Here is a 13,563-nt window from a genome sequence, read left to right as displayed (position 1 = left end):
TAGTTCTGTTGTTAATAGATAATCTCATCTCGAATAATTACGCGTTTAAATCGCATTTAGAAATTAATTAATTTTAATTTTACACACAAATATATATATATATATAATAAAATCTATAATAATAATAATAATAATAATAATAATAATATAATAATATAACAATAATAAAATAATTTGTCGATTAATTTATAGACGCATTTGCACGTAATCATTTAGCACACAAAGTTTCTATAGACAACACCGTTGTTTCATTTTCATGTTGGTGCTTTACGTGTCGTGTTTACGGTTTCACGATCTGAATTAGTGACACGTACAACAACTCATGCCAAGTTGTTCGTGTCACCTATTCGATAATTATAATCAATGTCGATTGTCTCGAAATTAGTTCGATTCTTTGTTAATAAAAGCACAGTTGCGAATAGGACAACACGATTGAATTATTTTTATTGATTTAAAGTAATTCATATTGATTTTTTTCTTTTGTTTTAATAATCTAATTATTTCTGTTTTAATTAATTAATTAATTATTCATCGTTCTCTCATTTTCTTCTTCTCGTATTCAGTCGATAAAAGAAAAAAGATGAAATATCTTCGATTAATTTCAAATTCTTTCTTTCTACTTTCTGTCTATCTTTCTTTCGTTCTTATTCTCTCTCTCTCTCTCTCTCTCTCTGTCTGTCTCTTTTTCTCTCTTTCTATCTTTCTATTTTCATTATATCATCATTTTCCTCTCTTTCCCCATAAGATTTCCATAAGACGAGTGATCGTTCGTTGTTCGATTCGTTTTCGATCGCTCGCTCGTCGTTTTGTCCATCGTGTTTGATGCGCATGCACATTGAATAAAAAACCCACTCTCTCTCCCCCCCCCCCGAAAAAAAAATAAACAGTGTCATATTGAAAGCGCATTTGCAGCTTATTTAGCAAAAAAGAAAATAAAAAAATAATCAAAATTGGATTCGACAGCTAACAAAATTCCAATCTCATGATCATTTTCGGCTACGCTTATGCTTTTTATCGATCGTACGAACGACCCAGTCCCCCCTTCTCCTCTTTCCCTTCTCAATCAAATCAATCAAGATTTTCTTACGAATTTTGTGCTCATCACACAGGTCGCGTTGGATGTCCACACTTTATGGCACCGGAAGTGATTCAACGTCGACAATATGGGAAACCAGGTGACGTTTGGTCGGCCGGTGTTCTCCTTCACGTTTTATTAACCGGCACCTTTCCATTTATGGGTTCTCGTGATAGACTACGGGAAGCAATTTGTAGAGGACGAGTTCAGGTATTGTTTGATGAATCTTTTTTTTTTTTTCTTTCTTTCTCACATTTCAAATGATATTCATTTTGTATGAAATGTTTGAAGAAAAGAAAGAAAGAAATAAACAAAAAGATGAGATGACACGAGATATCTTTGTCAATAATAACATTTTTTAATAAAATTTGCAGATGGAAACACCGTTATGGGACTCTATTAGTGAACCAGCCAAGGATCTCATACAGAGAATGTTAACGACGGATGTAAATCATAGGATTACTATTCAAGAAGTTCTCAATCATAAATGGCTCAGAGTGAGTAACAAAACAAGCTCCAGTTGCACGTTTGCACGACGACTTCTTGGTGACGATGTCGATCCATTAGGAACGACATACAACGTTTTCTACGTACGATCATCTACGTCATCGATATGTTATGAGAGAAAAAGAAGCAGCGAGAGGGAGAGAGGAAGGGAGATAGAGAGAGAGAGAGAGAGAGGGAGAGAGTGATAATAAATCACTATGGCATAGGCAACATTATATAAAGAGCTATGAAATAAAAATAATTCCGATCGAAGGGATCACACTTTGTTGCTTGGAAAATATATCTACAGGGTGGTTTCATTTTTATTTTCATTTTTTCTTTTTTTTATATATATATATATATATATCTTTTCTTCGTCTCTGGTTCGTTTCAACGTGTATTTTTATTTTAATTATTCCATCTTCGTTATTTGGATTATAATAACGTTAGATCGAAACACATTCTTTTGACATTTCTTTTTCGGTATATTATTATTATTATTATTATTATTATTATTATTATTATAGTTTGCCATTTCTTGGCAACGTGGGTGCGTGCGCAAATGTTATAACCGTGCGTGAGGTACGGTATTTAGTCAGTGACCTAAGCAAGACTCGACGTTACGTGTACCCAGCCCTCTCCTCCTTTCCTCCCTCTTTTCCCCATGTGTGTATCGATGTAATACACGTGCAAGTGGGTTATCGATCGTTATCGTGAGGGCAAAGCTCCAGCGGTTAATGAAAATAACCATAGTAAAGTATACCTTTAGCCGCGCCACTTAACGTTTTTTTTTTTTTCTTCTTTTCTTTTCTTTTCTTTTCTTTTTTGCACATTGCCGCGTGTTCGTAGAATATATACACACATACACACATATTCATATATGACTACTTACGTGCCTACCTACGCCTACACTCATACGAATTACCGAGGGCAGCAGCTTCGTAGCAAACCGTTAGGTTCATCGTTTACTTTTTCCTCGGCTTGACTCTAAACGAAAACTACGTTGCTTTTTATATACTTATGTATGTATGTATGTATGTATATGTAAGTTTATGGTTTCTATATAAAATGTTGAGTACGTTTCTTTTTTCTTTCTTTTCTTATCTTTTCTTGTCTTTTCTTTTCTTTTCTTTTCAAATGGCGAGATTTTCGTGCGAAAACTTTTAACCATTTTCTTGATAAAACCGACATCTATTATTATACTTTTATCGATAAAATTATGCAAGTATTGCCTTACAAGTGGGACACCCGCTTCTTGACACGACGCACCTTATTACAAAGGCAACTATGTAAAATATGCTACATCGGACCAACCGATCGATGTTCTACGACAATGTGTCATTATCTAAGACACGAGTATTTATTTATTATATCTAACTATATATGTTAAACTCGATTTTATTTTAGTTTGGGGACGTGTGCAAGCGCAGATGTAAACATAACATTTGTTCGATCGTATTTTCAAGGGTCTCTTTCATTTGTATTTGAACGTTTGAACAAGAAGGACGTATGTCAACTAACTAAAACTTTTCAATAAATTACAAGGGTGAAGGGGGGATGGAATCATCAATTTTCTATGAATAAATGAAATTTGACAGGTGTCACATTTAATTGAATATAATATACATACGTACATAAGTAATTATATATAATATTGATAACTGTATAACAGTAATAATTATTTGCATAGTTTGATTATGTGTGTGTATATGTGTGTATATATGTATGTATATAGGTCATATCATTTATATATTTATATACATAAATTATTTCATTTGACAGGATCGCGATAAGGGAGCAGCACGGGTACATTTAGGTGACACTATAGAAGAACTTAAAAAATTCAACGCCAGACGAAAATTGAAAGATGCGGTAAAAGCAGCTATATCTTCAACAAAGTGGCATGCCCCATATTCGGAAACCAATGGCGACAGTTTTTCCGATGTCGGTGACGACGAGGTAACGGCTACAGGTATGCTACTTACACATACAATTTTTCAACTAAATGACAACACATTGATGATTATTCTAATGTATATTATTTTTTTTTCTTTTTGTATTTTTATGAAATACAGGAGCTGTCGCTGAAATTTTGGACTCGCTCGACGATATAGAAGTATTGCAAGAAAGTGGTAGACTGACGCGCGGTGAAATTCTTAACGCCGTCGAGGACTATCGCCTTCGTGCTATTTTAGAGGTACGCTATTATTACACGAATAACAACACACTAATGAGATCGTAATAAACAGGGGGAGAGTTTTCTATTGATAGAAACAAGGTCGTAACTAAGGGAACAGATTTCACGGATTTATTCCAAATTTAGCGCTAACAGAACGTGTGTGTTGTTACGTGTGTGACAATCCCTTTTCGACCAATTTTCACTTGGTAAAACTGATACTGATAAGAGGGGTAGTTTTACGGGATCGGTTGTGAACAATGTAGATAATACGTTTTCATTGGGTAAAACAGAGAAAGACAATTTTACCATGGCACGATGAACTATGTTGATACCTTAAAGGAAAGTCAACCTATTTCTATCTTTTATCGATCCTCAATGTAATGTCGATGAGGTTACTCCCTACATTTTCACGAGATCTCTGCAACGAGTAACTAAAGTGATTCAGAAATGTTCCTCAACCACCGGTACAGCGCCACCGTCTTCCACGTTGAGCCAACCATTCCTACTACCCTTTTATTTCCTCCCTCACCTTCGAATCCCCGTAGGGAAAATGCAACAACCCCGTACGTATCGTACTTACCTACCTACCACCCTCTTTGAACTTTCGAAAATGGCGCAAGCGCTGTTCGCTACGTTACCAAGATGGCCGAGCTTCGAGCTCTGATAAACAAAATCCCACGTACTCCATCGTGGGGGGGTTGTCGCGTTATTTCATCGACACGGCGAACATTGTTATTGTTGTTGTTGTTGTTGTTGTTATTGTTGTTTTTGTTGTGCTGAATAAACTCCGTGGTTATTAAATCTGTCCATTCTCACACGTGCAATTTAATGCAACCTTAAACGAAACCCATAACAAACAGTAGCATGATCTTATCCTACGATCGATACTTCATCATCTTAATCGTTTTAACTTTGAAAAATGCATATCTGTCAATTAATGTTCTTTGGCGAAGCCGAATTGGCAGCCGATTTGTTAGAAATTGCTGGTCTATTGGTGAGTTTATAATCATTTGTTTAAAAATAATTTATTTCAATAGATAATAATTCATTTCGTTTGATACATCTGATGGTTTATGTACGAACAATTCGATCTATGTTTCCAAATTTGTTGATGATCATAAACCAAACAGATAAAACGATGGGATTTCGTTTATGGTTTCGTTTGATATGTTATTTTTTTTTTTTTTTAAGGAAAATATTAAATTTGTTTTTCTCTTCAGGTTAAATTGATTGGAAATAAATGGTTTTTTTTCAGCTTTACGACAGGATCTCAAGTCGCGTGCCAACACCATGCCGAGCGCCGCAAACGGACGCTGTTCAACGTGCGCGGGAAGTGGAAGAGATCCTTCGGGAAGCTGAACACTCGACTGTACGAAACATCGATAGGGCCGATCTTCGAGAACTTCAAGAACTTTTGATGCAACCACATATGAGGGTAAGTACCTTAACAAATATTATACAAAATTATTTTTATTAATAAGGAGAAATTTAACTCATCAATTTACGCTTTCTACGATATATTTCAAAATGAAATCATCAAACACTGTTCATAGGTAATAAAAATAGTATCAATGATTTACAATCGTAATAAATGAAATAAAAAATACGAAGACAGCGAATGAAAGGATCGCGTTCAGGGACGGGACCAATGGCCCCGGGATTTGGTATTTACGGCAATGAACTTTCGAGTTCCTAATGCCAGTTAATAATAATAATTATTATTATTATTATAATAAATGAAAAACAATTAAATGATTTTAAGTTGCATATTTTTTTGCAACGTCCAATTCGTAGGAATCAGTTCGTACAACTAATCGAAACCAACATGAAACAAAAGATACTAAAGAAATAAAAAAAAAGAAAACACGTCGCGATTGGTGTTTTCTTTTTTTTTGCTAGGAACGTGGATGATTAAAAAATTCGTCAACAACTTTTATCTTTGCCATTGGGGTGGTTCTCATTTTCGTTTAGGTTACTTACTCATACTACTACTGCTATTACTTAAACCTTTAACTTCTCGTAACTTTTTTTCTTCGATACATCAGAGATATATTTGTATCGTTTATCCTACCAATGTAAAGAAGAAGAAGAAGAAGAAGAAGAAGAAGATGATGATGACTACCTTTGGTTGACTAGTAGAGTATATTTACCTCGTAATTTGACATTGCTTCTGATATCTTCGTAAATAGGGCATGGAAATGTAGGTCGATCGTTAAAATTCTCATTTAAAAATCCCGTAGTTACCGTTGCGAGGAGGATCAGAGGGTTCAAGGGAAAGAGAGGGATATAGAAAACGAGAGAAACAGAGAGAAACGAGATAGAATAAACTAGCGGGAGAACTACTAAAAGTCTAGGATTGGTGAGGAAAAACGAAGTGGAATAGTAAGTGGTGGAGGAGCTGAAGGAGGTGGTGGACGAAGAGAAGCCACGTGAAAGACAGGAAAGGTAGTAGAGAGCTTTGGGGAAAAAGAAAAATACACGAAAAAAAAAAAAAAGAATAAATGAAACCTCCTTCTTCTCCTCTTTTCCCCACCCCACCCCCTCAAAAAAGAAAATAAAAAGAAGAAGATCGATTCTCGACGAAATGGAGGGGGTGGTGGTAGTAGAAAATTAAAGTTCGAAGCTTTCTGCTGTTTAGATAAAATATATACAGAGTTAAAATTTAATTTTTTACTTTGTTTTTTTTTTTTTTTTTAATTGTATTCTTTGTTTTTTTGTTTTTAACAAGCAAGCATTAAATTTGTTTGAAATTTTGATCGTGAAAATTTAGAAATGATCTCGATTAACCCCTTTGATTGGTGAATACTTTTAACTTATGGTAAATGTTTTGTAGGAATGGAATAATTTATTAATAATAAATTATATATTTAATAATTCAAGTTTTTCTTTTTGAATATAATTTCATTAATTAATATAAACATTACATTATATTTTACATTAATATTAACAAACACGTATATGCGTCCATAGAATTGTAAGGGTTAATAATGGGGGTTTATATTGAACGAAAATAATCTTCGCGGTTTAACAGACATATATATATGTGTATGTATAAGTATACTGTATATACTGTATAACTGTATCGTTGAATCGTCCTTCAAACGTCGAGATATTTGGCATTCTGTTCTGTTTCCGGTAAGATCGATATGGCGCCCCACTTCGATTAATATGAATGGTGCGTACGAAAATAGTTTAGATGTCTGTCTCGACCATGTTTAATTGTGGGGATTAAGGGTTGGGGGTAGTAAAATATAATCAGAAGATCCGCATTTAACTATAAACCAATTTGAAATAATTTATGAAGTAAAAAGGATTATTTTTGTTGAAGAAAATTTCGGTCAATTTCGTTGTTGTTTTTTTGTCCTACCCTCACCACTCCCCAATCATTTCGAATCATCTATCGAATAAATGCATATAAAATTGATATATATATAAAGAAAAATATAGTTTTTACAGTTTACTTTTTTAAATAGAAAATAAGATAGAAGAATATGAATTAATTTTTGATGAATTATTTTGTATACGTTTCGAATTTCTATTTGAAAGTAATTTCCTTGCAAAAAGTTAAAATTCGAAATTCAATTGGACAGTATATACATATATATATATATATATATAGAATAACTAGCATCGTTGAAATGAGTTTTATCTTGTTTTCTACGAAGGGTAGGCGTTGAGATTCAACCGGAGAAATTCCTGAAAGTCCGGAAAATCGGTAAATGAAAAACAATGAGATTAGTAGAGGAAGGTACTAGAGAAGGTGGAGGAGGAGGAGGAGGAGGAGGGGTAGGGGAGGGAAGAAGGGTAGGAAATGTGCATTTAAAACGGTTCGCGAATAATAGACTTTTCCTCTTCGGCGTCTAAAGTTAAACAATTAATTCAGGTTTTTCGTTTTACTAGAGTAAAGGTATTACAGTTTCATGAATGAGATGTTAAAATGGTATAAGTGAAAACTAGAATAAGTAGTAGTAGTAGTAGAACTAAGGAACAAAATTATTTGTTAGGTCAGTATCGATTCTCGAGAAAATCACGAGTTAATCGTCAGCCTACACTTGTTGCACGATATATACGGAAGGCTCGGTTTTACGACACACTCGTCACACGAAATTCCAGCAAGTTTCTCACGTGCTTTTCCCTACGTGGAATTCTATCGTCTTGTTTACCAGTTATCCAAACGAGAAACGCGTTGATACGAATTTTGATTTGGGGGAAAATTTTAAATTCTTCTATCGATTGTACAAATATTTATTACTTCTTTTTGTTTATATTTGAACATTTTTATTTAATCATTTTGAGTTCTAAATACTTTTAACCAAAATGTTTTGTAGAAACGAAATTTAATTTAAAGTTTTTGCTTTTGAATATAATTGAATTAATTAATATAAACATTATATTATTTTACATTAATATTAACAAACACCTATATGCGTCTATAGCACTTTAAGGGTTAAATCTATGAACACTAGAGATAGATACAAAAAATTACGTGATATTATTTAAATAAAATTATATTAAATTATCAAATATAAATTAATTATCTTTAAATTAATATAATTTCGTACAATTAAACGTGATAAAAATTTCAATTGAAATTCATTGACAATAGATGATAGTTTTAATGAACGAATATTAAGAAATATTATTGTTCCAACGTGATTAACCAAAAACGTCTCGTGACTATTATATCAACCGAGAATTGGAGTAACACAATCGGATAAAGGAAGATAACAATAGTGTGTATGTATGTATGTGTGTGTGGTGTCTTACAAAGAGAGAGAGTAGTAGACAGTTAATTACTTAGAAGTTAGGTCCTTTTCCATTGAAGTTGATCGTTAGTAACTATACAGGTTCAGACGAAAGTCCTGGGCTAGCTTGCGGTTAATGGTTTCGAGTTCGTAAAGCAAGTAACGTGTTCCTGAGATGATCGGAGAGTTGAATGAATGGAATAAATCGTGGGGAAACCGTTTGGAGGATCGATTCTACTGATAGTCTTTGTGTTATTGTGTCGTAGGATTGTTTCAATCAAAGTTTATCTAACGATCGGTCAACGACAACTAGGATAATTGGCACGATAAGTTGAAGTTTCCCTTTCTCCATTTCGATAAAAGAAAAAAGAAAAACAGCAGAGAAAGAAAGAGAAAGAAATTAACCAAACTAAACTGAGAAAACAATAAAAAAAAACAAAACCACGAGGGTAAGTCGAGGGTGTGTTAATCGGGGTTCACGGTTGTTCCGTTAAATTACCACGATTGATTCGTTTTGTATAGTTAAGTTCCCTAGGGACCGATAGTAACCGCAGTTCTGTTAGTGACAGCGATAGGGATGAAGAAGAAACAAGACCGGAGTCGTCCGCTCGCTGTCTCGCGCGCGTCCAACGGGGGTGGCTCGTTTCGTTTCGTTTCGTTTCAACGTGGCGTGGCGTGGCGCGCCGTGTCGCATGTTGGACGATGGAGGGGTGGATAGGAGGAGGAAGTGACGTTGTGGGGGGTGGGTGGTCTGCCACCCTGCCTGCTTGCCTGCCTGCTTGCCTGGTGGTGGTGGGCAAGGGCGCGGGCGCCAGGGCAACGGGGAGCTAGTGTGCCGCAGAGCGCAGATCGAGACCGACGCGGTTCCGCACGCCTCTTCTGCGTCACCGGTGCTGTTGTTTCTATCTTTCTATCTCTCTCTTTCTCTTTCCCCCTTTTTTCCTTTCCAACCCTCTTCTTTCTCTTCGTTTCCCTTTTTTTTGTCACGCTCATCCCAGTTTTCCCTTTCTTCCTTTCTCATCAACACCACCACCACCACCATCACCACCACTACCACTACCACTACCACTACCTATCTACCACCACCGTCATCATCGTCATAACTCGCGCTCATAGGCACGTGTGCGTTACGTCCGGTCAAATGCGAACAAACGTTTTACACTCGTGTGAAATTCGTTAGCTCTTTTTGTTTTTTTTTCTTCTTCTTCTTCTTTGCTTTTTATTTTCTTAGCTCCTTTTAACTGCTCGAGTTTCTTTCTTTTCATCTGTCGACGGAATCATGCCGTGTGAGAAAAAAAAAACAACAGCAGCAGTAGCAGTAGCAGCAGCGTATGGTGGAACGCAGTCGAGGGTGGTACGCGCGCGGGATACGCCGTAAACAGCCGGTACCGTTAGCGAGCTTTTAACCACTGCGACCTCTCGCGAGCATTTTCCATCTGACGCTTATGAGACACCCTTTCCCTTTCCCTTTTTCATTCTCTTCTCTTCTCTTTTCTTCTCATCTCTTTTCTTCCCTTTCTATCCCTTCTTCTCTTCTCTTTTTTCTACAACATTCGTTAAATCGCGTGTGACCGTGATCGTGCGTGTATATGTGTGAATAATCAAACACTATTACATGTATTTAGTGTACTCAACACATCCCCTAACTTCTTATTTGTGATCAAACTTACAATGAACAATTTCTCGTGTTAGAAACATTTGACCGGAAATTGGAAGAAAAGATCGAAAAGTGCATCAGAGTGTACTCTGGTACGATTGTCAGAGAGATTTTTCAGATGAAATATGAACAATATTTCCTTAAACACCTCTCTCTCTCTCTCTCACCCTCTCTCACCCTTCTTCTTTATTTATCTACTGGTACAATTGTCAGAGAGATTCTTCAGATGAGATGCGAAAAATATTTCTTTACACACCTCTCTCTCTCTCATTCTCTTAATTAATTTTTTCTTTATCTTCATGTTAAATATCTAGGGATGATTATGAACCAGTGATACAATTTTCAAGCTACTATTTTTGTTGTTGGTTATTTTTGGTTATTTTTATCACGAATTGTTAGTTGCTAACGTTCCGACACTATCGGTGGCGCCTAGAATCCTGTCGAGAACTTGGCAAAGATTCAACTTATTGCTATCCCACCCCCCTCCCTCTGTTACCACCCTCTCTTGATATAAAGTCCTTTTATCATTTTATTTCTAGCCAGTCTACTAGCGAAATTACGTCGATTTGCTCGCGAACTACCAAGTATTATCCCTAGGATATTTTTTTTGTTGGGCAGTCAAAACTTACTAGGAAAGAGTGGTATCTGTTGCTTCGATCTTTATCAACTTTTTCGTGCAATGTTTTAATAATAATTAATAAATAATCTGTGATAGATTTGATTTTTTGTTTAATCCTTTATTTTTATACATATGTTAAACAATTTAGAAAGGGGTGGACAATTATTTTGGTTTGTTTTGTTTCTACAATTGTTCAGATAATAAACGATTTAATTGAATATCCTCTTTTAGTTCAGCTGCCATTTAGAAAAAAAAACACTCGTGTCTATGTGTTTGTGTGTGTGTGTGTGTTGTATCATACATCGTGAGGTCGTTGATCTCGAATAGTAGTCTACAAATGAATAGAAACGGCGGGCATATATTCTTCGCTAATACTTCGGCAGCTTTCCGTGGTGTATTCATCGAGAAGTAGGGTGGTACTACACAACATTTAGTAGTTGTAGTAGTTATATATACATGCGTGTGTGTTGATAATGCTATATCATAGTATACCAAAATATAAAACGAAAATGAGAATATTCATTTTTCTTTTTTTTTCTCTCTCTCTCATCGTTAGAAAAAAACTTTCGATGCCAGTAGCTATTTCGAAACAATTTTTGCTTGTACATTTTCTAGATCTAGTTATATATATATATATATATATATATATATATATATGGTTGAAATTTGTACAAGTATGCAAATTCTTATGCTCTCACAAAAAAAAAAAAAAAAAAATAAAGGAACGGAAAACTAAGCAAAAATATCAGTGAGAACAATAGAATTCTACGAGCTTAATGCTGCTGCACATCGTTATGTGATTTTTTTCTTTTCATTCTTTTTTATTTCCCTCTCTTCATTTTTATCTCTGTTCGGGGGTTGGTTGGTTGGTTGGTTGGTTGGTTGTCTTTCCATCTTCGGTAATAAAGAAATTTCTTTTTCAATTAACAGACTTTTGTTAACAAAATAAAATTATCTCCCGAGTTAATTCTAACTCTTGCATACATTTGATACAATTCTCTTAGTCGTTGGATTTCGTTAGTTGGGGGGGTTGGGGCCGGGGGGGGGGAGTTGGTTGGTCATGAGTACACTGATAAGTCTCTGCTGCCGACAGGTTCAGGAGGGATGCTGAACGAAAACCAATAATTTTGCGGTTTCCTCGAGAAGCCTAACCATATTCTACGTTGGTGAGAGGACAAGCTCACCCCTACCGATTGCCAGTATATTTCACATCGATGGTCCACCTCTTCTACTTGAAACCCCACCATCATCCTCCTACCATCATCCCTTCTCTCTCTCTCTCTCTCTCTCACACACTCTTTGCTATCTGTGTATGGCTCTCCTCGTCATAATCGATTCATCAGGTTAACTGAGAGTAGTTCGCTCTTATCGTTCGATCTTCGCTCTTTGACACTGGCCCTGTTAGCTTGTTTCACTCATCGATGATAAGGGAAAGCTTGCTTTCTCTCTCTCTCTCTCTCTCTGTCTCTGTCTCTGTCTCTGTCTCTGTCTCTGTCTCTGTCTGTCTTTCTCTCTAATCTTTAATAAATATAAAAACAAAAAAGGTTTTATATCAAGGAACGTGTTTGTTTTTCTTTAAGGATTTTTACTTCTACTTTGACTTCTACTTTTATTTTAGGGGAGTGTATCGTTCGATTAAACAAATAAAAATATAATTGGAATTTATATTTAAAGTTATATAATTATAATAGATTAATAGATAATATATTAATATATAATAGATAATTATATTTAAATATAGAAGAAAAAAGAAGGTTTTATCAAGGAACATATTTTTGTTTTTACAGTTTTTACTTTTAATTTTATTTTAGGGGAATAATATTAACTTCAATTAAAAAAATTACAAAAAATTTGTATTTATATTTAAAGTTATAATTATTGTTATATAGTATAAATATTTAGAAAAAAGGGTAGAAATAGGTTTTATAGGTATGGGTATATAATAGGTAGGGAAAATAGGTTTTATGAAGGAACATATTTTCTTTTCCACGATTTTTATTTCTACTTTTATTCTAGTAGGGGTGTATTACCTTCCATTTAAAAAACAAACATAATTGGAATTTATATTTAATGTTATAATATAACTATTTTTATGTAGTATAAATATTTATAAAAAAAAAAAAAAAAAAAAAAACATAGATTTTATGAAGGAACATATTTTTTATTTCATTATTTGTACTTTTACTTTTACTTTAGGAAAGTAATACTAAGCTTTGATCAAACAAATAAAAGATCTCAGAATTCATATTTAAAGTTATACAACTATTATTATGTAATATATTATCAAAAGTTAGAAATAGTGAAGGATAGCGTTTCTAATACAAGATTGACGTATAGAAACTAGAATAAGATTATTTCTCAAGAATGCGTACAAACTAAGAATGATGAATAAGAAGAAGAAGAAGGAAGGAGATGTAGAAGGGTAGAAAGGGTAGAAGGGAAGAAAGGAAGGAAGAAAGGAAGGAAGGAAGGAAGGAAGAAGCAATCGAACAAAGTTCGAATAACTCTCGCGTGCAATCGATCTAACTTAAGAGGATTAATTTGGCTCGAAGGAAAAATAGCGAGATGCCGTTTAATTGAGAACGGTCCTCTTCCTCTTTCTCTTTCTCCTCTTCTTCTTCCATCCCTTAACGTTTTATTAGTTTAAATTGTCCCTCGTAATGCGATCTATTAAACAATTTTTCTCGCTCCCGTTTTTTCCTTTCTTTTTTCTTCTTTTTCTATTTCCTTTTGCTACTACCCCAACTCTCCCCCAACTCATCCCAACTCTTCCCCATCAGAATCTATTATTAACTTATTATT

At 34.6% G+C, this 13,563-nt stretch overlaps 1 protein-coding gene across 12 annotated transcripts in view; it reads left to right on the top strand.

The window, feature by feature from the left end:
* CASK (peripheral plasma membrane protein CASK) overlaps positions 1-13,563 on the top strand; it is a 168,207-nt gene that overhangs the window by 30,128 nt on the left and 124,516 nt on the right. For all 12 annotated transcript variants that reach the window (XM_089171091.1, XM_089171087.1, XM_089171088.1 and 9 more), the window contains 5 exons: positions 1,110-1,285; positions 1,450-1,572; positions 3,344-3,533; positions 3,637-3,758; positions 4,996-5,175. In XM_089171091.1, coding sequence (XP_089027217.1) covers positions 1,110-1,285; positions 1,450-1,572; positions 3,344-3,533; positions 3,637-3,758; positions 4,996-5,175 — 791 coding nt within the window. The remainder of the gene's footprint in view (positions 1-1,109; positions 1,286-1,449; positions 1,573-3,343; positions 3,534-3,636; positions 3,759-4,995; positions 5,176-13,563) is intronic.

This window comes from Polistes dominula, unplaced genomic scaffold (assembly GCF_049000335.1).
Source record: "Polistes dominula isolate Pdom_NZ unplaced genomic scaffold, Pdom_raw_medaka contig_31, whole genome shotgun sequence".
Lineage (NCBI taxonomy): Eukaryota > Metazoa > Arthropoda > Insecta > Hymenoptera > Vespidae > Polistes > Polistes dominula.
Note: the sequence above shows the minus strand (reverse complement) of the source record. Positions and strands in the feature narration are given on the sequence as shown.